Here is a 25971-nt window from a genome sequence, read left to right as displayed (position 1 = left end):
CTTTTTTCATTGAGAAAATATCTCTCTACAGTGGAGGTGGCCCCTACGCCACCTTTCCCCTGTTCTACTGCGCTCTGAGTGTCGCTGCATGTGTGTGAAGTGAAGTGAGGCCCACTACCCTGATTCCTCAAAAGCTGCACCTCTGTACACTCCCAATACTGCCTGCCACACATCATGTCTCGATGCTGAGCGAACCGCCTTCACGTGACTTTTGCGCATGCTACTCCGAATGGAAGCGACGTTGCAGCTTTGTCATGTTTTCACCATCGCCCGTCTTCTCCAGCTTTGAAACGAGAACAGAGTGACTTGCTCACATGCAGCTCTCCTCCTCCCCCCCCCCCCCCGACACACCCACCCACAAAAGATGAGCGTCGAGAACACATTTGAAACGTTCTGTGCAATGAGCGCTCTTCAGCAGCGGCGCGACGGCCTGCTCGTTCCGCCCGAATCATCGCGCAGTTTCTCCTACTACCAATGGCTGGAGGTGGCAAAGGCAAAGTATGCGGTAAGTCAGCCGCTGGCCTCTTCTTCACCAAGCCAACGACGGCCACCAGCAAAGAGGGCCAAGAAAGAAGGCAGTGCCAGCGATTCTGGCACAACGCTCGCTGACGGGCTCGCCGAACAGCTCGTCGCGTCTCTTGAGCGACAGAAGGGGCCTGCCAAGGCACCAGCCTCTCTCCGCTACGCCGCCCAGGAGGCCTTTCCCATGCCGAAGGCTTCGGCGGACATGCCGGCGTTTCTTGCACTGGCCGAGGCGGCCATTCGCTTGACACTCTGGACACCACAGGACACGCGACTGGCGCAGCTGGCAAGTAGCCTCCGCCCTAACCTGCGTACGCTGGAGGAACGGGGCGTAATTCGCTTCTATTACAACTGCTTTCCGTCCCTTCAGCTACTCATGGACCTGCTCTCTTGGCGCATCATTGCTCATCACTGGGAGCGCCTCACACCCGAATTGCAGCATGTTGCAGTGGACGGCGTACTGACGCTGTGCGACTGCTTGGATAGCGTGGCAACGGAGGCGTTGCGCGCTGCTGTACACGAGCTTCGCATGTCTACAGTTTCCTCTTCTTCCGCGGATCCGATTGAGCTGACAGCACTCGACACATTAGTTGCTCACGTGAGTGCCACCGTGCCATTTCAGTTCGAGACCTGCCGTGATCTGGTGCCGCTGTACCCGGAGCCAGTCGGGCTGTTGCGTGTCCCTGGGACATCGGTTGCTTCCATCAAGAGTATGCTGGGAAAGGGGCAGCTGTCGCAACCCGTAGAGGAGGAACAGGCTAACGATGATGGCGAGACGCGAGTCGGCGAGCTGCTAGGCGAAATATGCACTCCGACCCTCCTCGGGCACGCATCACTGGAAGGAGAGTCGTCAAGCCGCCGCGTGCATGCGGCAGCAGAAGCTGCGCCACCATCCCGTCCTATTCTCAAAGCCGCAGCGCACACCACCAGGGGCATGCGCCCCCCCGCTGGCGTCGCTAAGACCCGTCACAAAATTCCGACGAGAACGGCGAGTGGGCATAGCGCTTGCATGTCGCAGTACCACACGCGCTACGCTGACCCGGCGAAGCATGCCAGCTCTGAGTGCCCCTACTGTGCCACCTGCCACCTAATGGAGATCATCTTTCGTGGCGACACGGGCAATTGTTTGTGGAGTCATTGGCCGACTCCAAGGAAGATCCAGCTTCACCTGAAGCAGTTCCCGCAAGTTATGAAGCTGGCACAGGAGCGTTTTGCCGCGATGCGGCGCGGCGTGAAGCTGGCGTCAACAGATGAGGTGCCACTGTGAGTCATGACATCGCCTCCCCCCCCCTTTTCACTACAGGCACTAAATAGGCTGCTTAGATACAATGTAGTATGTCCCCCCACCCACACACACACAGAGAGACGAAAGACCACCACAATAGCAAAACGTACGCGTCTCTGCGACTGAGCTGTCTGCCGTCTCCATTATCCAGAATATCGCTTTAGCCTCTCCTCCCCCTCCGCCAGCTTTTTAGTGGTGGGTGCGTCGCGTGAAAAGTAGAGGAGGCGGGGCGACTCCATGCTGTATGGGGGCTCCTCCTCTACAATGCAGTCCACATGGTATCCTTCTAATCAGCCTTGTGGTCTGTCACGCTTTGCTCTTGCCTGTGTGTCAAGCCTCGCCGCCAACATGGTCATGAATCGCCTTCTTTATCTCCGCGAGCTCCCTTGCCTGACGCTCTCCTGCGCTGTTTCTCTCCTTTGTCGTCTCCACGCATGATATGCGCACATTGGGCTTCCCTTCCTCACTCCTCTTATGTGACCCCACGCAAGAATAGTTCGAAGCAACCGCAAGCATTGACCGACAGACCTCCCACCCCTTTGCGCTCTTCTATCTACGTCATATTTGAATACGCACACGCAAGCACGTGCACAGACCCCAGGGACACTCCAAGAAGAAAAAAGAAATGGCGGCACCGTTTGACACGTCTAAGAATGTCGCGGAGTCCATCGATCAGCTTATCGGCCACACGCCGGCATTGTACCTCAACAAGCTGAACCATACCAAGGCAAAGATTGTACTCAAGATGGAATGCGAGAACCCGATGTCGTCTGTGAAGGATCGCCTCGCCCTCGCCATCTACGATAAAGCGGAGAAGGAGGGCAAGCTAATTCGTGGCAAATCTATTGTGGTCGAGTCGACTAGTGGTAACACAGGCGTGGCACTCGCGCACTTGGGTGCGATTCGTGGCTACAAAGTCATTATTACCATGCCCGAATCCATGTCTCTCGAGCGCCGCTGTCTGCTGCGTATCTTTGGAGCCGAGGTGATCCTCACCCCCGCCGCTCTCGGCATGAAGGGTGCCATGGCGATGGCAAAGAAGATCGTCGCTGCTAACCCAAACGCTGTCTTGGCAGAACAGTTCGCAACCAAGTACAACGCCCTTATGCACGAGGAAACTACAGGACCTGAGATTTGGGATCAGACGCATCATAGTGTCGACTGCTTCATCGCCGGCGTTGGAACAGGTGGCACGCTCACGGGTGTGGCGCGTGCACTCAAGAAGGTCGGCAGCCATGCCCGCATCATTGCCGTGGAGCCAGTGGAGTCACCCGTGCTGTCGGGTGGAAAACCGGGTCCGCACAAGATTCAGGGCATCGGTGCCGGCTTTGTGCCGGCCGTGCTCGACCGCAGCCTTATCGACGAGGTGTTTTGCGTATCGGGAGACGACGCCATTGAGACAGCGCTGAAGCTCACGCGCAGCGATGGGGTGTGCTGCGGCTTCTCTGGCGGCGCTAACGTGTACGCGGCGCTGAGGATTGCGGAGCGTCCTGAGATGGAGGGCAAGACGATCGTGACGGTCATCCCGTCCTTCGGTGAGCGCTACCTGTCCACCGTGCTGTACAAGAACGTGAGGGATGAAGTGTCGTCTCTGCCCGTGGTCGATGCCTCGGAGCTGCAGGACTGAACTGCCAGCGGCCGCGTCGTCACTGTGACCTCCGTGTGACGCGAATGCAATGGTGGAGATGGAAAGAGTTAGCACTAGGGGCCAATACCCGCATAGGCAGGAGAGAGGGAAGCGCGAGATGCAGTTGGAGTGATAGTGCGAGAATAGCACCCACCCATTTCTCGATGCCTTTCCAGCCGGACACCGTCACTGCCTCCTTTCTTTTTGCTGATCCTGTGTATCTCTGTAGAGCATGTACAGCAAGCAGCGGGGAGGGAGCGCTAGCCATTGTCAGTAGGCTGCACGAAGGCGCTTCACTTTCTCCTTCCTTTTTCCCTTTCCGCCTACTCTTTTCTCGTTCTGCTGCTTCCTCGTCACTATTACTGCTCGGCGGTCTCACGGTCTTCATCTGGCAATGTGTATCTTCGTGTGTGCTTGTGGTGATGCGATGAGGCGCTCTTGCTCTCTCTCTTTTTCCTCTTGTCTCTTTCTCTTTTCATATCGAATTCTCCCCTTTTCATTTTTGTGACACCGCGCTTATCTACACAAAGTATCTATCGGCACACACAGAGAGACACACACTCACACAGTGAGTAAAGGGAGGTATATATATATATATATCCACTCTCTCATCGTCTCTCATGTGCGTTTCCATTCAACTTTATTTAGCATATGGCTGATGTAGCGCACTACGCCTTGGCTTGGTCGTCTCTGCACGCGCGTGTGTGTGAGTGTGTGTGTGGTATACACGTATGCCACCATGCGCGCTTCACCTCTGTTTTGTCTTGGTTCTTTTTTTTTTCCACTCTGTTTTCCATCTTTTTCTGCATTATTAGTGCTTCCTTCTACCTGATGAGACCAGGCCACCTCACTGTGCATGATATCAGGGACTATTACCCACTCTTTGTGGGGAAAGTCTAGCAACCCGCACCCTTCTTTGGTAGGTTTACGATCTCTTGGTGTTGGCGGACAGGTCTGTACTGGTGCTGTACGGCAGAAACTTGCGATCGTGGCGACGTTTGAACCAGCTCACTACGCATTGTGTCGACGATTCAGGGAATATGCGCATCATATCACTACTTTTTTTTGGTCCGACTTTACTGCGCTGTGGCGATGTTAAGCGTGGCCCTGGGGCTAGCCGGTGCTGTACGCAGCGGAATTGCGATGCACTGAGCGACGCCAAACCATGTCGGCCGGCCCAGTTCCTTGACAGCGCCGCAGTGCAGCAGAGGTAGATGAATTGTGATTGCATGCGTGTATGTTTACTGGCCTGCTCGTGGTACACGAATATGCTGAGAAGAGGCATCTTTTTCTCCTTTTTGCAGTGGTTGCTTCTCCTGATTCGTCTCCATTTTTTCTTTTTTTGGCTTTGCTCTTTTTGGGTTGAACCGCCAGAGCAGTGCTTTCGTTATGCTCCCCCCCCCCCTCCCCCCTCCCACGAAGACGCCGTACAACCAAATTTGTCTTCTGCGGCAGCGCGCGTCGTGCGGCATGGTGGGCCAAAAAAAAAAAAGAGGAGTCGTTTGGCCTGAGCTGGTGTCGACGAGATGAACGAGTAGATGACCGGTCAGCGTTGTGGAGAGAAAGACGGAGGCGGGTGGGACAGGACCGCGTGCACTTTCATGTGCTGTATATTTCTGTGGGTTGTTGGGTGTGCCTTTTGGGGTATACGCGCATCGACTGTGACTGCCTTTCTCTTCCCATCCTCTGTCTGCCTCTCTCTCTCTCACTCTGTTCGTATGTAAATTTGCCATTCGTTTTCTTTCGCGTCTTTCATGGCTCGTTTTGCCACTCGTCTCTGAGGTGAAAAGGAGGGAACGTTGCTTCTTGACTCATATCGTACACGACCGGCAAGGTATCAAAACTAAAACAGCAATCCTAACAGGAAGTGGAGGAGCAGGCATGACGAGTCATGTGCAAAGAGAAAAGGTGCAATTCGGGTGCATACACGGGGGGCTTGTGCGACTCTCAGGATAAATCCTGCACTACCACATCCGTGAACACATCTTTTCAGGTCGATGCAACAGTACGGTTTCTACTTTTCCATTGTCTCTAGGTGTCTGGAGGATGCAGGGAGTTTGCAGCACGCGAGCTTCATACCGCCGCGTGCGTCTCCACGGTATCGTTCTTTGTCTCTGACCTACACCACTGTGTGGCCACCGCCACAGGAGGTGGCCTACAGCAGCAGAATGGCTCTGTAGCAGCGTTTCTTGCCTCGCATCTCTTGTGGTATGCACTGCTTCGCTGCACCCTCACTTTCTGTCGTCGTCGTCGTCTCCTATTCTTTTTTTCTCTGCTCTTGTTGGCGGGGCTCAAATGGGGGCGTGGTGGCGCGCCGAAAGAGACCCGCTCGCGCGTGCGCTTTAGTGTGTTTGTGCGCGTGCGGGCCGCGTGATTGGCCGCGGAGACAGTCAGACGGAGAGAAGCGAGCGCTCGATAAGTGGTAATCCGATACACCCATACACACCAGCGCACATCCATACGCTACTACGTCCTCTTTTTCTTTCTCCTCTCATCTTGGGAAATCTTCACAACACGCAGTTCGCCGAAGCAGCAGCAGCAGCAACAGAGAACACAAGCTGTGCCCTCTCTGCAGTTTTTCTCCTTTTGCACCTGGGGAACTCATACACAGAGGCGCCGGCAGAAGCTAGTGAAGGAAGAGAGGCTTCCTGGTCACGATAGCGCCTCGCCACCCGAGAGTCCGTCCCTTGTGAAGCTGCCGACTGTGGCGCGCGTGTGTGAGAGTGTGTTTGCGTTTGTGTGCTTGTGTGCGCGCTGGAAGAGGTGGGCCATTGTGGTGTAACAGTTATTCTCTTTGCTGGTTGGATAGGAATCCTAACAAACTCTCTTCCACGGGCGGGACTGTGCGCCGGTGTGGTCACCATCGAACAAGGCATACAACAGCGAAACAAAAGCCCGTGATCATGCACTTCTCTCAATACCCTCTTCGACTGACGGACCTGGAGCGGCAGAAGCTGCAACTCATCGTGGCGGCACTGAAGGTGAGTGAGTACACGGATGACGTTGATGACTTCATGCACCCCTATGGAAAAGAGGGGCGCATGGTGACGGCTATGCGTGAGTTCATCGACATCGTTGTCGGACTCGCAATAGCCTCGGACGCCATTCCACGTTCCATGAAGAACTCATTCCTCGCAGGGGAAGTGAAAGTGGCCACGGTGGTGCCACTGCTGGAGGATCTCTTTGAAATTATGCGCCGCCACAAACGGCTGAACCCCTTCAGCCACCGCGGCGAGTTTGGCAAACTAATGATGATGCTGCAGGATGTACAGAAGCAGTCTCTTCAGCGCGCTCTTGAAATTCAAAGTACGCTTGTCATACCGGTGCGCACCGTGGAGGCGGCTCTCTCTAGCATCCAGTGCGAAACCCTCGCTGACGACGAGGCCGTACGCACTGATTATCTGAAGAGAACGAGGTCTGAAAAACAGGCTGGCATGCAGAACCTTATCGACCGCTACAGCCAAGGTGATGAGCACAAAAAGGAGGTCATCGAGCACTGCCTGCGCAGTATTGATGATGTTTATTCGTTTATTCAGTCTAGCACGCGGCCGCTTCGTACCTTGCGGCGCTATCTTAGCCGCGACTTCGAGCTTCTTCCATCAGACAACGTCTATAGCATCGCCATCCGCCACGGCTGCAGCGGTGCCCGCTTCACGCACAGCCACGCCACGCACTGCCAGTACGTCACCGAGTCGCTGCTGCTGTGGGAAAATGTGCAGAAGAACATTTTGAACTTGTGGGAGGCCGCTGAAGACGACATGCTCGTGGCGGGGCAGGGCCAGTACGTCGTGGCAAACACAGGGCAGGGGTTTCATCGTATGTGCTCAGCGCCACGGAGCTACGCGGTCATGTCACGCCTTGTGCGCGACACGGAGCAACGCATGGGGGGCTGGGTTGGAATAAAGGTGATCCACCTTGGCGACCGCGACGTTCCAAACCCACTCGTGTTCATCGATAAGTACACCGGCATCCCCCCGTTGGTAAAACCGGTTCTGCAGACACTGCACGCTCTGCGCTACGTCTTCCATGAGGAAGACGAGGAGGACGCAGCCCAGCCGCCTGTGGCGCACGAGTACGACAACTACCCTGGTCTGCAAAACCTGCTGCGCTCCAAGTATCATAGCTACAGCGAATTGATGATGATGATCCTGAGCGACTTCTTCAAGCACGCCTTCGACGGCTCTGGTGACGACGGCGGCAGCTGCATCGACGGGAGGCTTACATCCGCGTGGAACTGGTGCCATCAGTTGCACAAGAAGAAGTTCTATGACGCATTCGTGCTGACAGGCTTTACGGGGTTTGATTGAGCCACCTTCCACCTCGTGCTGTGCGATGGGCGTCTGTTGAAACACCGAGGACTAAGCCACAGCCGATATCACTGTGTTTGCGCTTTCCAAAACGCTCGCGTCTATCTCGCTTTCTGTGCTCCCCTGCTTCTTGCCTCCACTTTCACCCGTCCTCATCGATCAACTGAAGGTTGTGCACTCCCTGTAGGGCTTGTTTGCAGGCGCTTATCTCTTGCTATTATGGTGTGCATTCTGTGTGCGTTTGGGTCTTTCTCTCCCTCTCTCTCTCTCTCTCTCTCTGAATAAGAGCTGCCCGTTCCGCTTCTTCCGTTTTGCTGATGTCTCCATTGACTGGGACGTTGAAAGACAGGGAAAAGCGATACCCTACAGCGCCTAGCAGCAGCAATCCTAGAGGACTCACACTGCATAAGGGATGGTAAGTGCGTAAGCCTGAGCTGATCCGCTGCGGGGAAAGCAGCACAGCCTACTGATTCGGCATCATAAACAGGCGCAAAGAACAACGAACAGCTGTGCCATCGCGCCAATCTGCACCGTCACTTTTTGTTATTTGGTTGAAGCTAACGAAGGCTGACCCGTGCTTTGTGCGCACCTACCCCCTTTTTTTTGGTGCCCATTTCTGCAGCTCTACCCCCATGCTGAATCGGTACTTTTTGTTCCTCTGCCCAGCAGTCTCCGTTCTATCAGCAATGTGAACGAGTTTGGTGTCTGTGCCTCTGTATCTGTGGGGTGCGTGTGTGTGCGTGCGTGCGTGCGCCTCTCTCTCCTCATCTCTGCCAATCTGTGAGTACGTCTTCATTCTCCTCCATCTTCCGCTGCTGCTGCTGCTCCTCCCCTCACCTCCTGCTGTGCGTCAACCCACCCTCCCTTCGCCCACGCCCATACGTGCTTACATCCTTAGCATGTGCCACTTGACATGCCTCTAAGCACAGCTTTGAGAGTAAGAAAGCGAGAGTACCGGCGGTAGCAACAGGATGATTGATACGCTGTCGATCGTGAGCGACAGTGGTGTGGTGCTGTGGCAACGGACCACCCACGAAACGGGGCGGCGTGCCATGGTGAACAAGCTGATCCAGGAAGTGCTGCTGGAGGATCGTGCAGGTCTCGCGCAGTACAGCGTGGATGACTATCAGCTGCGATGGGTCTTGGAAAACGACGCCAAGTTCTTCGTTGTGGCGGTGTATCCTAAGTTTTTCAAGCCGCACTACATGCACGTCTTTCTACGCGACATCGCGACTACGTTTGCCAAGAAGTATGGTAAGCAAACTGCACGGCAAGACTTCTTCAATTCTCAAGGGAGCGGTAACCAGTCACTGGCCGCAGACCTAATGGAGTTCAGTGCAGAGTACGCCACGCTATATGCAAAGTTCAATGCCAGTGAGGAGTCGGCCTCGCGGCATGATGTAGAAGGAGAAGATGGAAATGAGTCTGCAAACAGCGGTGACAGTGGCGTCGCGGGTGAGGCAAGCGGCAGCGGCTCCACGCAGGCGGACGGCGGCGAGGACGGAGACAGCCCCCAGCATTCTCCCGCACGGAATGCGGGCAGGTTTATCATGACAAAAGATGGTCGTCGCCTCACCATTGGCGGCTGCCCTAGCAAGGGTAAAGCCGGCAGTGCGTCGGTGGTGGCGGCAGCCAACGACTCAGCCAAGAAGCGCGGCAAAAAGCCGATCAGGTGGGACAACCCCGGGGTCGTTCATGACCCCATGGTGGAGAAGCAGTCACATCAGCAGAAGGCCACCGAAGCAGAGCTGCAGGCACAGGCAAACATGCAGCGTGCGACGTACATCAAGCGCCTGCCCAACGGAGCCATTGCCCCGGTGAAGGAGCGGGAGTGGGAAGGGCAGCCGCGTGGTCGCTTGGCAACTTGGCTGCGCTCCTACGTAGGCACCCGCGAGGTGGACGCTGACGACTTAAAGCACATCATCCCTGACTTGCGCGAGAAGCTCATCGCAAAGAACGTCGCTGTGGAGGTTGCCGAGCAAGTGTGCAAGTCTGTTGAGGTCTCCCTAGCTGGCAAGCGGCTCGGCACATTTGACTCGCTCTACAAGACCGTCGAGGACGCTATGACCGCCTCGCTGCGCCGCATTCTGCAGCCGAAGCGCGAGGTGAACCTCTTGCGCGATGTGGCTGTTGCCAAGGCCGCTCATAAGCCCTACTCAATCATCCTCTGCGGTGTGAATGGGGTGGGCAAGTCCACGTCCCTTGCGAAGATAGCCTACTGGCTGCAACAGAACGATAATTCGGTCCTCTTGGCCGCCGGTGACACCTTCCGACACGGCGCGGTGGAGCAGCTGGAGGTGCATGGCCGGTGCTTGGGGGTCCCCGTCTTTCAGCTAGGCTACGGCACTGACCCCTCCGCCGTCGCTGCGGCAGCCATAGTGCACGCCAGCAAGCAGCACACGGACGTGGTGATTATCGACACAGCTGGCCGGATGCAGGATCACGAGTCTCGCATGCGAGCCTTGGCAAAGCTCATCCACGACAATCAACCTGACCTCGTCCTCTTCGTTGGTGAAGCTCTCGTGGGCAACAACGGCATCGATCAGCTGCGCAAGTTCAATCAGTGTCTTGTGGACTTTGCGCCTGTCGGATCGCGGTCACGCGGCATCGATGGCATTGTGCTGACCAAGTTTGACACGATTGACGACAAGGTCGGCGCAGCGCTGTCCATGGTGTACGAGCTCGGGCAGCCTATTGTGTTCGTGGGTGTCGGACAAACCTACCAGGACTTGAAGGTGATCGAGCCGGAGGTGGTGGTGAGTGCACTAATGAAATGAGTGGTTCATCTTGGACTGAAGACAAGTGCTTCTCACTGTTCGAGCCGCTTGAAGCGGACACGCGAAAGCGGCGGTGGTGCTGCCGCTTTTTTTTTAAATCACTACCATCTCACCCTTGCATTGCTATAGACTGTTTCCAGGGCAGAACCTTTCGATTACTCTCTCCCCCCCCCCCTGAACTAATGTGACGGAGGTAGGACTTAGGAAGGGTCGCTGAGGCGCAAAGCACAACCTCGTGTGAGGTTCCGACGCGTTGGCGAAACTTGGAAATGAATTTTGAACGGGGATGAGGGAAAAGTGAATCAGGAGTATGAGTAATGTTCACATGAAGGGGGACGACGATGCGGCGGGGACAAAGATGGGACTGGGGTGGTGTGTGGGGCCATGTAAGCACAAAGGCACCGGACTGGAACTTTCTCCCTTCTGCTTCCCTCCCTTTATGTCGTTGTGCAAGACAATAAATGTGCGGTGAAGTGGTAAAGCCCCATCGCTCCCCACCCCACCGAGCGAGTTTTCAAAAGCGATGCGTTATGTGACTGGAATATCCACCTTTTCCGACAAGGCAACTTAACCAGCTGCATGACCAACTGCTGGTGGAGGCAGCACCGAGCATGAGAGGCGGCGCAACAGCTGAGGAGGACCTCAAACACAACACAGCGAGGTTTTTCTGGGCGAGGAATACATCAGTCATGTTCGGGGGTAGTTTTGCATCTGTCTACAGAGTTAGATGACCAGATGATCGCGGCAGCAGACGTACCTGTCATGAGGCAAGAAATGGCCCAGATCAAGGAGGATGTGGAGGCAATCGCGAAGCGCTTTGCCACCACAGAGCCAGCCCTGCGGACAGGAACCACAGCAACTATGCACAAGCTCAGTTGATCATGTAGCGTGGGGGCCGGGGCGGAGGCAGGCACACACAAACGAAAAAAAGAGGGCCTGTCAGGGACAAAGGTAGTGTTTCAACAGCGGACAGCCCAGATCAAGCGGAACTGAGCGGGGCGACTTGCGCTCGGGGAAGATGTCCAACAAGGAGCTCGAGGAGATCCCTCAGTGCTGCCTCTCACCGGAGAAGGCACCGATATCTGTGACACCTTACCGTGGTTGAGCGAGGAGCGAGTCCAGCAAATCCAGCGATCGGTACGGCGGCGTGTGGTCTTCTACTTTCCACTTTTCACACGCCACCACTGGATTGCGGGTGTGCTGAGATGCACCATAAAGGCGAACACCTGCGATCCCACCGTATTTGATTTCACGCTATCTGACACCGAGCAACGCGACATGCGCCAGGGCCTGCAAGCGGTGTGGCCGCACCTTTCTATTTTCCACGAGTGCTGCGCAAAATAAGCATGCAGTGGCGAGAGTTGTGGCCTATACAAGGTGGCATCGTTCTCCCACCACTGCCCACCTGTGCCATCGGTGAGGCGGCCATACCTCCGGGCTGTTTACGCCGTTTCCTCACCTTAGCTACCCGCCAGGAGTGTCTTTGGAGGCTTTCACAGCGGCCGTGCGGTGGGAACTGGAGCAACGACTGCGCTCCCCTTCGATTCAACCCTCGACAGAAGGGGTCAATACCCGACGAGTTGGAGGGTGGACACACGTGGGGCGTCGAGAACCTTGCAGAGGCACACGATGCGGCCGCCGCACAACGTCAGCTGTGCTACATGCTCCCGGCCACGACGCTCGCGAGCTTTGCGAACGAAGCGAGCCGATCTTTTTCGGTGGACACCCTTTCAATGCGAGCGGGGAGAAGCAGGCTCGATACCGGACAACCTACTGATGTCGCAGAGACACCTATGCGCATGGAGTTTTGCGTTTACCTGTATGGGAAACCCACGAGCATCGGGAGGGGGCCGCTGCTTGGATGGGTTTATCCTGGATGAAAAATGCAGGCTATCCCTGATCGTGCAGGCCGTGTTTTTTCACATTGGAGCCAAATTCACGAGGACAGCGTCAAATCGAGTGGGGGCATATGAGGGCCATTACATGTGGAGCGTGAGGCCGTGAGACACTACGGTGGGGTGCATACGTTCTCAGATCCGTCGACGACCAGGAAGGGGAGGCAGGACGATGTCCCTGCGAACCGTGGCAGCTCGAACGGAGCGCAGGAGAGCGGTGGAAATCGGCGAAGAAGACAAGCAACCGGTCGACCCTTTCCTGCTCATTGACTGGGAGTCTGAGCAAAGATGTAACCAGCGTCATTACCGACACGACTCCGAGGGTTGCCTGTCCGCGAGGGGGGTGCATCTACTCGGACAGGCCCGCGCATGTCAGCGCGGCGACGTGAGCAGCGGTATCACCAGCGGTTCTAGCGGGCCACTTGCGATGGTTGAGAGAGCTGCGGTTGATGCCAGGCGCCCTGCTGAGCTTCGACCTGCCGAAGGCAGTCATTTGCACCTGGGCGTGCGAGCGGCAGGGGCGCGAGAGTGAAAGCGGCCAACCGCCTCAAGAGCCCCTGTGTTGGCAAAGGGGGTGGTGGGCCCACTCAACCTTCCCCTGCACGGGAGCCAGACAGATCAATTCGATTGATCGATGTCACCAGAGCTCTGAGCAGTGAGCGCCACGAGGAGGTTGGGGCGAGAAACCAAGACCCACCCGTGTGCCGCGCTGCACCTCGAGGAGACGAAGACACCTCACAAGGAGCTCTCGTGCGCCCAGCCGCGCGCCGCACTCGTCCTGAAGCTGGCGTGGCACTCCGCAGGAAGGATGGGGCAATATCCGAGGGCTCGGAGAACTCGCCGACGACTTCAGTGTGCGCATCTCACGACCCGCCATGGAAAGGGTGCGAAGTTCCGCGGGCCGTATGCGACAGGGGCGCAGTTGCCGCGAGAGGACGCGCTGCTGCTGCTGAAGCGGATGAAGTGTCGACGTCCACCGCAGCGCCTCTTTGCGGACGTGACGCGCTGGTGCAGGCGTGTACCCGCCAAGCCGGTTCGGCGGAGGCCAGTCGCAAGGGCGGGCTGCGGACCCGCTGACAAACCATGGGTATCTCACAGCGAAGCACTCGGCACACTCAGAGCCCCGAGCGGCGATGCTATGTCTGCAGTCCCTGCTGTCAGAAGAGCTGGTGGGGGCCAGAGGGCGGACACTGCGCATCGCACCGGTCACGGGTGAGTCTGCAATCGCGGCAGCACAGGGGACGCACCACGGCCTCGGCGGAGTCGGAAGAGGCCACTGGCTTAACCGGCCGCGCGCGCACACAAGAAGCCTGTACTTCTCAGAGGGGGCGTAGATGCGGCGCTCTTTTACATTGCAATCCAGCAAAACTTGGTGAATGGCCTGCCGCGCAGCCTCGCCAAGGACTGCGGCACCACTCAGGGCGTCACGCGACGCGTCGCCGACGACTCAGCACTGCCTTTACTCGGGCGTGAGAAGTCTCCGCTATGCGGGCAGGCACTTGAAAGGCTGTCCCCGCTGGTGGCAACGCGGTCTGGCGGGTGACAGACTTCTCTCAGCTTTTGTTTTTCTATGCAGGGCTCAGCGCGGGATCGCTGACTTCATGCGCAGCCCTGGAGGAAGAGCCGCCGTGGGGACTTCTAGGCCGGTGCTGGGCCCTTTTCTGTTCCGCCGTCGTCGTGATGGGAAGCCACCCCTCCGCGAAGAACCCATGGGAATCTTCCCTCAGTCTCCTTGCTCCCACCGGCACTGAGAGCACCGACAACGTGCAATGCACACAATACTGGACACGATACCAAGTGAAACATTCATACGCTCACCCGCAGGGACGTGCGACGTCGAATGAACGCGGTTTGGCCCTGACCAAACCTCTGCTAGAAGGGCAAAGTTGGCCGGCGAGTGTAGCGAAGATGGGGCGGAACCCGCTCTCCTAAACCTGGAGGAAGGCTAAAGAGGCATGTGCGACTGGCAGGAGCGCCAGCACTATACATTACTTTTTTGGGTTTTCTTCCCTTCGTCGCCTCTTTACCCGGGCGGCACAACATGTGGTGAGCTGATTGTCTCATCCTCCCTGGTGACTTCTCTTCTTATTTATTTCTGTGTGTGTAGGGGGGAGGTTTTCCCTCCTCCCCATTGTGCTCACATCTGTTGCTGACCTTCATCTAGGCCACTTCATGAACTTGGAAGAGGTACTTGCAAGCAAACAGGTTGCCGATGGGGGCTTGAAGAGCAACTTGCCGTTCGGTGGATGGAAGGCCGCTTAGCCGTGATGCGATGATGTGGCGAACAGAAATGAAGACAAGTCCGAGCGCCCCCAACCCCCCGATGCGAAGGATAGAAAAGGTGTGGTGTGGCTGAGGTGCTTACATCGCGGAACCTTGACTTTGGCTTTCCTTTTGCCTGTGCATCGTCCTACTCTCTTCAACTCTCTGACCACTATTTTCTTCACTCTTCCCCATGCACCTCGTCCATCTCTCTCTTTCTCTCTCTCTTTCTCTCTCTCTGCCTTTTCCTCTCGAGATCATCTCTCTCCCCCTTAGCAGAGGCTCATGCTGCATCAGCAGCCAAGTCTCTGACTTTTGTTTGGTTGCAGTCTATGCAGCTAAAAGGAGAGGCGAAGGAACGACACACCTTCCACACACTGACCCCCTACAAGCGTGCTCTTCGGCAGCGCGCATTCAGCCAGCGATGCGCAGTCAACATTATCCTCGCCCTCCCCCTTGTGCGCATGTACTGCTTCCCAATCGCTACATTGCCTGCGAGCTCTCCTCAACTCCCCCTCAGAAAGGATCATGGACCGCACCTTTTCTCGCTCGTCGCATAATCTGCTCGCACTGCAACGCCAAGCGTGCAAATCCTGCGTCTTGCTCTTTCCTTCCCGAAAAGGTACTCGCAAGCACGTATGTAGCAACGCCCACACAGCCGTAATGTGACCAACCAGAACGCCCGGCGAAGCTGCTCAGACACTCACCTCTAGTGAATCTCCGGCATACCAGCGCAGCAGCCGCGGCACCATAAGTTCTTGCACGGCCGAAGCTTCACTGAAGTCGCCCTGCATTGCCCACGCGGCACACTGGTACGGGGGTAGTCTCTACACCATCTACCACAGATGTCCTCACTGTTACCCTACACCTCGCTACCGGGCAGATTTGTCAGTGACTGCAACGGAGCGTAGCGCAGTGCCTCTGAGGCTGCGGATGTACCGACTAGCTCCTCACACTTGAAGCCGCCGGAGAGCAACCTGTAGCTTCTGTGGTCCATTGCGCCCTTCCATCGACTTGTCGAACTCATACAGTCCCCGTAAGATGCGGGAGTAGCGCTCGAAAGGGTGAAGCAAGAGCAGCGCCTGCTTTAGAGCGTCGACAATGCAGAGACCTCCCACGGTACTAGGTGAACAGGCAAGTAGGACTGTGAAACCTGTGTTCATTGTAACAGACACTATGTGCCCATATCTGCGTCTGTCTGTGTGCACCTGTATCTTTCCCCTTCACCTTTGCTGTACCTTTACCGCATAGCTCGCATCGTGTGCCCTCTCTTTCTCTCTCTACCTTGTACCTCACTCAAACTCACAAATATAGTGATCTGTATCAGGGCTTGTTGCGAGAGACACTGCAACGCTCCCCAACCCTACTCCTGCCCTCCCAGCTGTTGAGAGGTAGAGAAAGGTCTGTTGTGTGCCGCGATGGCTTTTCTGTGCAGGCCATAGTGAAGAGAGGCGAAGGGAACGAGGGGAGAGCAAGCTGGGGAGTCATGTCGCCAGCGTACAGGTACTCCGGGTGTGTCCTGTGTGTACCTACTCCACACCTTCCTCTCTCTTTCTCCCCTCTCTTCCCTGTGGCACGTCTCCCAAAAGGCAACCGTGGGGGCCGGAAAGTGGCGGCTTTCCCTCTATTGTTGCCGCCTGGAAGAGACCTCTCTTTCCTCGCGCTGCTTGGCCCACCCAAGTGACTTTGTTGGATGCACAACCTATCCTCCTACCGCCCCTGCCCACTCCTCTACTCCCGTTTGTCGTGGCATCTCCCCTTCTCTCCCCGCCGACGTCAAAAAGCGCTAGCTTGCCGTGAAGCTCGTTCGTGCACGGGTACCAGGGTTGTGGAGCTGGACACATCCTCGCGCGTGGGTCCCTTCAAGTTCTCCCGATTGTGTGTGCACCAGGCACACCAACACCCCTTCACATTCCCTTTTTCTCCCCACTGTTGTTCTCATCCGTCGCACAGGCGCGCTTTGACCCTGTCGTCTGACCTATTGGTCACTGCTGCGACACTTAAAGCTCGGCGCGCCTGCCATGCGATCATTTCGTGCGGCCCGCGCTGTCGGTGCGGCATCAAGGAGCCCATACCCTGTCCTCCCCGCTGCGCTGCGCTACCAGTCCACGCCCTCGCCTCCGCCCTCCTGTACTTCTACCGCCGCGAAGGAATCGGCTGCTGCTGCCCCAGCATCGCCGACAACAAAGCCACATAACATACGTCTTTCCCGCGACATGGGCATCAGCGATGGCTTCGAGGGCATTGGCGTCTACGCGGGCTCCATTTCTGCGTTTGTCAAGCCGGCACACGAGAAGAGAGAGGCCGTTTTGAGCTCTGATGGCAGCAGTGTGCTACCATGCGAGAAGCCCGGCAGTCAGGCTGTCATACAGGCCGCTCAGGCAGAGCACATGGCTTCGATAGCCATGACCGGAAAGCTGCCCTCTCCCTCGCACGAGCTGCACAATGCCGTACGCTCGCAGGGAGCTGACTGGGACGCTGGTACTGAAGCGCACCGCCACACTCACAAGCAGGTGTCTCGTACCTCATCGTTGCCGCGCCGCGCCCCACCGGCGGCGCTGAATGTGACGCCGCGCAAACCCCCAATGAGTCTCGCCGCTGCCCCCAAGCCACTGAGCTTCCCACCCTTGGCATCCCTTGCTAAACCGGCGGCAACAGAAACGGCAGCGAGTGTAACAACACAGCCTTCCGCTTCTGCTTCTCTTTCGTCCTCCCCACTCCCGCAGAGTGACAGCGCGAAGGGCACCAGTCGCGTCACATCAGATGGTGCCCGCGTTATGCGCAACAAGGAGGCCGCCGACTACTACCGCGCCCTTCCGCAGAACGAGCTGAGCAAGGAGGATATGTGGCGCCGCATCAACAAGGCGAGCGCCGATCGTGCCGAGGCCACCGGCCCTGCCATCGGGTCTGCTGAAGTAGATTACATCAAGCTAGAAGACGAGCTGCGCAACTTCGACCTCTTTCACTATCGTGTTGGCGAGATTGCGTACCCTGACCAAGTAATGCGGCGCGACTACTACGCCATGTGGAACTTGGCGATGTCACTGAATAAGGCGCGGTGGTCTATGCTCGAAGTGCACTCGCAGCGCGGAATGAAGACGACCGGCGCTGGCATGAAGCTTATCTTCTGGAAGGAGTCTGTCGGCGCAATCATGGAAAAGCGGAAGATGAGCGAGGGTCAGTTCACCGATTCCCACCCCGTCTTGCGCCCCTTCGCCGCCGCGGTGGAGCGCAACCCGCACATGACGAAGGCGTTTGTGCGCGGCTTCACCGACGCCCGCCTGCGCGTCATTCAGCAGCCCGGAAACGTGCAGCAGCTCTTCGACCACTTTGACAAGTTCTACGGTTACTTTTTCAACTCCTTGCTTGAGGTGACGCACGTCAAAGACGAGGCGGCGGAGCACCTCATGACCCACATTGGCCGTGCAACCGGGCTGACGAACCACTGCGTGATGTTCTGGAAGAAGTACGCGCGTCTCGGCTTCACGATGCTGCCGGCCGACCTCTGCGCCGATAACCACGTCAACCTCGGACTGCTCAAAAACATTCCGCTGGCGTCTCGTGATCGCGCTGTGCGCAAAGTCCTTTTCGACGTCATGTGCATCGTCAAGGACGAGATGCTGCACGCGCAAAAGGTCGCTAAGGACGTTCTGCCCAAGGCATGGCCGATTGTCATGGAGTGCTTCTACGCGAACTACTATCTCGGATTCTTGCAGCGCCGTGACTTCGATGTGAGTGCATTGTTTGCGGACCACAACATCGAGAACGCCGGCTTCGTGTGGTATCGCCTGAAGAAGCGGTGGGAGTGGGAGCGGTACCAGAGCATTGAGCGGCTTGTCGATGAGTCGGCACCACTGCCATACATCAACACCTCCTTCGCGCACCGCGGCTCGCAATACAAAATGGCGAGCGGTGTGGGTTCAGGCACCCCACAGACACAGCGGACGAGAAGCTGAGGCAGGTCAAGTGCGTGCGGAACGGTGCCGAGGTTCTCTCAGCAGTGCTGTTTGTGCGTGTGTGCATCGGGGAAGGGAGAGCTGGGGCTGATTGGCAGGCGGATACGGTGATGGGACGGGTCTCTGCCCCCCCCCTCCCCCTTCCTTGTCCACATCGCTCTGAGAAAAACGCTTGTGACAACTTTGCTGAGCCGGTAACTGGGAAGGGGAGGTGCATACGTCAGCAGGACACAATGATCACGTTCGATGCCGCCATCCCTAATCGTGTTCTCTCCTTCTTTCGTTCGAGCGTGACTGTGTCTTGGCAGCCTACCTTAGCGAAAGAAGAAAGCAGCGACAAGGAAAGGAAAGCAGAGTGAAGAGTATGAAAGGAGGCCAGACAACAGCAGCCTAACCGCATGTGTTGCGTCTTGCAAGTTGCGCCTCTCTCTGTCTCCGCAAGCATCACGCGCTCTTTCCAGGGTTGCACCAATTGATGTCGTTCACTTTCTACCGTTCCCCGGTGTTTCTCGGGTACTGGGAGAGTCGTTCGTGCAGATGCGTCTGCCTGTGCGTGTGTTCCACAAAGCCCACACCTTAGCTTTCTCTTGTCCTTGAGCTCACAGAGACGCCGAATCAAAAGCTCGTAACCAACTGAAGCTTCCTGTGGGTTCTCTACGCACTCGCTCGCTCTCTCGCTCGCTCTCTCTCTCTCACTCTCTCTCTGCCACTCCTTTCGCCACTGTTCCTCATATCTCTCTTCGCGTATTCATGGTAACTGGAAATGCCACTTCTTCGCAGACCTGCGCATGTGGTGCAGACGTTGACGTTCGGGCAGGCCTCTCACCTTTCTGCGCCTCTGGCATGCGCGAATCGTGGACCTCGTAGGCTGTGCGGTCACACCTAAGAACGCCCCGTGTCTATGAGCACATCACGAGGAGCCGCGATACATTAGAGCACCATCAAGATCGCCACCCTTGTCAGTTGCCCCATTCTGTGTCTCTTTTCCTTGCGTGTATATGAGTAAACAATAATCAATATACGACTCAGCCATGCAGGCACAGTCTCGTGTATCAGAGCACTTGCCAACGTCCTTCCTCTCATCCCCCTCCTCCTCCGTTGCCTGCGAGTCAACTTGCTCCCTGGATGCACTGGAGCGCCTTGTGAATTTCACCGGTGCAGGGGCAGATGCGTGCCTCTACGGAGTGAATCCACCACAAGTTGAAGGAACTACTTCGGCGGCGCTGACCGCCTCTGCCGAAGGGTTGCGCTACTGGCTGAACCCATCCGTACGAGCACGCCAGACTACTGCCACGTGCGAGATTACGAACCTGGGACCACCCTTCTTTGCTGCAACATCGACGTCCGTGCTACGCATCTCTGCCACCCCGCTCTTCGTCGATGGCCGCTGTTTTCCCACTCGCTGCGTAGTAAGTCTGGCGACCAGCGCGCAACGGCTGGACGGGGTCTCGCTGCGGCCTGTCGTGGTAACAGAATGGAATTTGACTTTGAATGGTGCGGTGAGTGTATGCTCGACAACTGTGCCGTTGCGCACACTCTACCACCTCGTCGTGCTCATCAGCTCGCCTGCGCCGGCGACAGACGTGAAAGATGTACGCCTTTATCTCCAGTTGCGCTTCATGGGCTGCTCCGACGACTCTGATACGCACCGGATAGCAGCGCTGCGGCTGCGTTATGAGCAACTAGGCCCCGCTGCCGAAGTGCTCCCGCAGCTCCTGCAACGGCGGCAGCGCTCGGCGGTGCGCATGATGCTTCCACCATCATCGCATGACGTCACAGACTACAGCGGAGATCGTGTCTCGAGAGCGAGGGCACTTCGTGAGGAAATGGAAGTAGGCGTCGCTACAAGCAGCCGCACCTGTAGAAGTAGCGGGAAAGACGTCGTCGAGGGCGTCAGGGAGGAACACTTTAGCGATGCAAAGGTACCGTGCACGCCCACGAGTCCTCTCCCCTCGACGAGGGTGATGTCTGATGGAAGTGAGGATGCCACAGGGCAGGCGCAGAAACAGCTACTGCGCTCTCCGCCCCGGCGATCAGCGACGATGCCGCGCGCTGAGAGGTCGCTGAGCGCAGACCGAAGCAGCTCTTCCTGGATGGGAGCTGTTGGCACTACTGAGGACCGAGATGGTCCAAGACTTATTCGTGTGGACCGCGTGCTACGCATTCCACCCCCTCCACCGAAGCCAACCACCGCCGCAGGCTCAGCACCTTCATTGTTTGGTAGCCCGTGGCCGCCACGCAAGGTGCGCACCATCGTCCTGGCCCCCTCCATCTCCCCCAGCCTCTGCTCATCTTCCGCTGGCACTTCGTCCCGAGGTTCTTCTTCACCTTCGCCTCCCTCACGTCCTGTCATGGATACCTGCTCGAGCACTGAGTCGCACTCGCCAACTTCACTCACTAGCACACCGCGCTGCCGTGGAGCCGAGAGCCGTGATAGGGAGGGCATTGAAGATGTCGGGGACAGCCTGATGCCACCAGCGCAGCAGAACCTCCAGGGACGCTTTCTCGAGTCTACAAAGTCCGAAGAGCGCACCTCTTCTCCCGCGTCAGCGGTGGGGCCCTCCTCACAGAGGCGCCGGTGCCACGAGTCGTCCTCCGTGCTGCGGCACATCTCCTCTGCAGAGGCTCAGGAGGTGGCAGAAAACAACCCTGATACTCATCCCCACCTGTTCGCGCCGCAGCAGCTATGCAGCCGCTCAGACCCTGCTGTGCTGTGGGCTGCCACCTCGCTTCTGGGTACTCTGCCATGTGCCCTGGTTAGGGGGTATCAAAGCCGCAGCAGCACACCAGCTGCGTCGGTGGCGAGCAGCTGTGCGCCGTCGTGCAACCGCAGCGCTCGAGCGATGTCGGCGGACTCTGGGAAAGAAGCATCATTCTGGCAGATGCGGCAGTCAGCCCCTTCGAGGTCTTTTCTTGACTCGAGTGCGTGTGCGCACCACAGGGATACACGACAGACGCCGCAACAGGAGACGTCGTGGAGGAGAACACCTCTCAGCACCTTAGACCCAAACACGAGCTCCCGTTGCACTGAACGGACGATAATGTCAAGGGCAGATTCGGCTGCAATGACGTGGACCTGCAGTGCAAAAGCCACGACCGCATTCCTCCCACGGTGGCCGCGCGACGAGGGAACTCATGTATCACCACAGCTGCACCCGCCTCGTCCTTTCGCAACCGCGTCACCGTCTCACTCGCACCCAACACCGCTCAGTGGACCTTCTCTCCCTCTACAGGCCGTGACGCACGTGCCGTTGCACCGTCCCACCTCCGCCTTCGTTCCCCGGCTGCTGCTGCACTCTAAGCAACGCAGCCGCGAGGCCTATGCCGCCTCCTCTACTCAGCGGGGAGAAGGCATGATCACCATCAACCGTAGCAGCACCACCAGCAGCAGTACTGTGAGTACAACCACAGCAACGTCCGCACCGCCGCCATATCAGAACAGGAGTCTCTGGTCAAAGGCTGCCGCCCCTGTCAGCGCCACCTCGCCTCTCAATGCCGGGCCGCGCCGCAGTGCGACTGCCGATTCGCATGTGCGACGATGTGTGGACCGGGATGCGTTTTCGATGTCTTCTGCTGCACTTTCATTGATGCCGTCCTCGTGGCTGCGGGACAATGCGAATGTCTTGCTAGAAACCTCTACTGACGGCGCAGCTGAGAAGAACTTGAGGGGTCCTGTTGCGTCCCGGAGGAGCTCTCGCTCCTCCACTGCGCCCCCGCCGAGTCGCCGCGCTCACCACGTCCCTTCACTTACCCGCGCGGCTGTCAGCGAGCACCTGGAAGACGCTTTATCAGTCGTATCTGGAAGCAGCGCCCCGCTGCCGCCGCCATCGGTGCCGCCACCGCAGAGCTGCGCACTGTTCCAAACGCCAGCATCCACACAGGCATCGCCGTTGCCCTCACCCTCTTCGTCAAACTCTCGCTCAGACACTGCACCGGTGCTGCCGCTTCAAGAAGCGCATCATAGAAGCTGCAATCGAAACGGCCCACGGCAACGCAACCTCACTCAGTCTGGTGGCGTGCACAGTAGCAGCAATGCGACAACTTATGGGCACTGGGTGGTAGAGACGTTTGCCGTATGGAAGCACCATGCGTCGCGCAGAGGTGTTGGGCGTCGCTGGCTGCGCATCGAGTGGCCGTCTCCTTCGCCTTCAACGTTGGCAGCAACTCGCTTCCGCATTGCGCTGGACAAGGCACACCCATCCATGTTGACACGGGCCTCGGTGCTGCTAGGGCACGGCACCAACAGCAGCGGGAACAGCAGCACCCGTACCGCTAACCCGTCTTGTGAAGTGTGCATACGGCAGGCGGACACGTTGGAGGTGTGGTGCGGTCTTCGCGCTTATCACAGCGGAATGATTCACCAGAGCAAGGTGCACCGAGCAGAGTGTTGTTTGGTCATCCGCTGCAACGCACAGTTGGTGACGGCGGTGGAGTTGGAATCAACAGAGGCTTTGGAGGCAGTTCAACGTCTTCTTTCCAACCGCTAACTCACACCCCACACAGATGAGTCGTGTGCTGCTGTCGCAGGTATGGAGGTGAGCAAAGAGAGAGAGCAAGCAAACGTGCGAGAAACGCCAGCGTCCTCAGAAAAGTGTAGTGCGCGTTCAGCTTCTGTTCTGCAGATTTGTGTTTGCTCCCCCCCCCTCTCTCCCTCTCCCTCCCTCTCCCTCTGCGTATGATGCCTTCGTTAGATTAGATGTCGCATTTATGTGCGTGTGTGCGTCTCTCAGCTGCTCAGGCAGACAAGGACCAGCGCACAGTGTAGATTCCCCTTCTCAGGTGTGTGCCTTTACGACTACTGTTGTTCCCCTTTCTTTCCTGGATGGAGAGACGGGCGTATCATAGCCAGAGGCAAGGTGGGGCATATATGATCCCTTTCGTTTGCGTTTTGGGGGACGGGTAAGCAAGGGGCAGCAGTTTTGAAGCACGGCAACTGGCTTCTATTATTCCCCCATCATCCCTATTCTCCCTCCTTGTGTCTCACTTCAACTGAGCCTCAGCGCTCCTCCTGACTCTGCACCACGTTTCTCTCTAATCATCTCTCCTGTTCGGCGAGTAGCTGACTTTCTTTGTGAAGAGGTTTGACGCGAGGCGCCGTGCTGATCATCAGCGAATGCGGATTTTCATCCTCGTGGTAACGCCCTATGCAACCACCCCTTCTCCTGCTGATTTCTCTTCAAAAAGGGCGCTTCCCACCTTTTGGTTTTCCTTCACCTCAACGCGCTTCTTCACCTTCCTCTCCCCCTCTCATGCCGATGAACATGAAGTGTTGTCTGTGCGTGTGCTGCGCTCGCGCACCAGCACCACGTGTTGACTTTTCCACTTCGCTTCCAACACCCGCTGGACACCATAATCATCCTCTTTCGGAGGCAAGGGATACTCAAGCAGAGTACGTCTCATGTCACACAGACCCCCGCACCCTACAGCTAGGTTTTCTCCGAAGGCGTCTGAGGTTGCCATACAGAGTGTCTCTCGTTACACACACGCACACGCATATGCTGACAAGCGCATGTATACATCTCCCAACACCATCATCTGATAGGACAGCCACTCTCTCGTCTAATCCCTTTCCCGCTCTGCAGCTTGTTTACGGTAAGTCACCATGAGCACAAGTCAGCCGATTGTGAAACCCTTCATCTACCTTCGCATTCCTAGCGAGGATGTGAAGCCGGTGGAGGAGCTGCATTTCAATGGCCACAACGAGGCTGAGCTGCGACACACATTGACGCGGTTCTTTCGCCAGTCGCTGCTTTCGGATGACCAGAAGACAGACATGGCGCGCCACTTGACCGACAAAGTGAATGAAAGCGCAAAGAAGCGCGCGGAGAAGGAGGCCAACGGCGCCGGCAGTGGCGCTGAGCCGCCAGTAGACGTGGAGCAACAGCAGGCGAGCATGATTGATCAGTATCTGGACCAAGCCTCCTACGAGATCATCCCTGTCACCATGCCGATGCGCAGCACACAGTACATCGGAACCTCGCTCTACATTGACGACAGCGGTGCGTTCAAAGGTCTGCCCCTGAACTATCGTGCCAGCAAGCTCGCACAGCGCGAAATTCGCGGCGATGCATTTCTGTTGTCAAACCATGACGACCCTGCTCTCGATGAGTGGGGGCGGGTTGACTGCCCCTTGCAGCGTTACGAGGAGCTCTACACAGACTCACCAAAGGTCGCTTATGACCCATCCAACCAAGCCCAAATGACACAAGCCGCAAAGCTTCGAGAGAACGAGGCAAAAAAGATTAGCGTGGAGGACTACGAGAAAGCGCAGCAGGCGAAGGAGGATGGAAATCGACTCTTTACCGCTAACGATTTGCCTGCGGCTGTGCAGGCCTATAGCATGACGGTGGACTTGACTGATGGGCGGCGAGATTTATTGCCGAATGAAGAAGCCGCTACGCAGCTGCGCCTCTCAGCGTTGCTGAACCGGTGCTTGTGCTTCACGAGACTCAAGAAGTTCCCGAAGGCAGTCAAGGACGCGCAAGCAGCTGCCTACCTGGATCCCAAGTCGCTCAAAGCGTACTACCGCCTCACGTACGCGCTTTGCGGTGCGCAAGAGTATGAGGCAGCGGGGCAGGCATGCGAAACGTATGCCCAGCTCGGCGGTGCGGAGGAAGATGTGGCGGCAATGCGCACGGCCATCGCGGCGGGTGAAGCGGAGGTGAAGAAAACACAGAAGCAGATGTTCTCCAAGATGTTCCGCTCGTAGTTCATATCGTCGTTTGAGTCTTCCTATCCAACATGCAGCCATGAAGAGAAAGATGACGACGTCGCACAGCAACACTCCTCATCCATGAAGAGCGTTCTCAGGTGGCGGCTGCGCCGTTTCTTCTGCTGATTGTCCATGCACTCGCCGTTACGTGCTGCCGTTGCCCGTGTGCAGAGCTTGGCAACAGTACGGGCAGCACCCGCCCACTCACTAACAACCAATAAGCAAATGAAAATAAGGATATAAGGCGCACCAACATTACTGCACAACTGTGTCTCTACGGTACACCGATCTCCCAACTCGTGAGGCCTTTGGTCGGTGCACGTATAGCCCGTACCCAGAGAACGCACGTAAGAAGACGAGAAGAGGGTGTTGTGCCTCGTCCCCCATTCAACTTCCTCTCCTGCCGCTCCTCCACCGTACGAGAATGGACAAAATACACTCCATGTGTCAAGCACGCCACATTTCTGCGCACGTACGCAGCAACCACCACTTCAATTCCTCTTCCTGTTGAAACCTATCCTCCTCCTTGACACCCCCTTCCTCTCGACTGTTTCCACTATCCACTCGCACCCCTCCCCCCTCCCTCACACCTTCTTCACCGTGCGCAACTGCGATGCGACATACACGA

General features: G+C 57.1%; 7 protein-coding genes across 7 annotated transcripts; all 7 read left to right on the top strand.

Annotated features, from left to right (window-relative positions):
- Positions 1–364: 364 nt before the first annotated feature.
- Positions 365–1789, top strand: LBRM_35_3830 (conserved hypothetical protein; the record flags this gene model as incomplete). Its single annotated transcript, XM_001568952.1, has 1 exon — positions 365–1789. One exon carries the CDS (start codon positions 365–367, stop codon positions 1787–1789), a length of 1425 nt encoding a protein of 474 aa, XP_001569002.1.
- Positions 1790–2432: 643 nt separating this feature from the next.
- Positions 2433–3434, top strand: LBRM_35_3820 (cysteine synthase; the record flags this gene model as incomplete). Its single annotated transcript, XM_001568951.1, has 1 exon — positions 2433–3434. The coding sequence occupies one exon, from the start codon at positions 2433–2435 to the stop codon at positions 3432–3434; it is 1002 nt and encodes a 333-aa protein (XP_001569001.1).
- Positions 3435–6337: 2903 nt separating this feature from the next.
- On the top strand, positions 6338–7741 carry LBRM_35_3810 (conserved hypothetical protein; the record flags this gene model as incomplete). Its single annotated transcript, XM_001568950.2, has 1 exon — positions 6338–7741. The coding sequence occupies one exon, from the start codon at positions 6338–6340 to the stop codon at positions 7739–7741; it is 1404 nt and encodes a 467-aa protein (XP_001569000.1).
- Positions 7742–8712: 971 nt separating this feature from the next.
- Positions 8713–10518, top strand: LBRM_35_3800 (putative signal recognition particle receptor like protein; the record flags this gene model as incomplete). The annotated part of the gene is made up of 1 exon (XM_001568949.1): positions 8713–10518. One exon carries the CDS (start codon positions 8713–8715, stop codon positions 10516–10518), a length of 1806 nt encoding a protein of 601 aa, XP_001568999.1.
- Positions 10519–17452: 6934 nt separating this feature from the next.
- Positions 17453–18631, top strand: LBRM_35_3790 (conserved hypothetical protein; the record flags this gene model as incomplete). The annotated part of the gene is made up of 1 exon (XM_001568948.1): positions 17453–18631. The coding sequence occupies one exon, from the start codon at positions 17453–17455 to the stop codon at positions 18629–18631; it is 1179 nt and encodes a 392-aa protein (XP_001568998.1).
- A 1031-nt stretch (positions 18632–19662) lies between these two features.
- LBRM_35_3780 (conserved hypothetical protein) lies at positions 19663–23118 on the top strand (the record flags this gene model as incomplete). Its single annotated transcript, XM_001568947.2, has 1 exon — positions 19663–23118. One exon carries the CDS (start codon positions 19663–19665, stop codon positions 23116–23118), a length of 3456 nt encoding a protein of 1151 aa, XP_001568997.1.
- Positions 23119–24233: 1115 nt separating this feature from the next.
- LBRM_35_3770 (conserved hypothetical protein) lies at positions 24234–25340 on the top strand (the record flags this gene model as incomplete). The annotated part of the gene is made up of 1 exon (XM_001568946.2): positions 24234–25340. One exon carries the CDS (start codon positions 24234–24236, stop codon positions 25338–25340), a length of 1107 nt encoding a protein of 368 aa, XP_001568996.2.
- Positions 25341–25971: the final 631 nt, after the last annotated feature.

The sequence above is a fragment of the Leishmania braziliensis genome, chromosome 36, assembly GCF_000002845.2.
Source record: "Leishmania braziliensis MHOM/BR/75/M2904 complete genome, chromosome 36".
In the NCBI taxonomy this organism is placed as follows: domain Eukaryota; phylum Euglenozoa; class Kinetoplastea; order Trypanosomatida; family Trypanosomatidae; genus Leishmania; species Leishmania braziliensis.
This window is presented reverse-complemented; position numbering and strand designations above follow the sequence as displayed.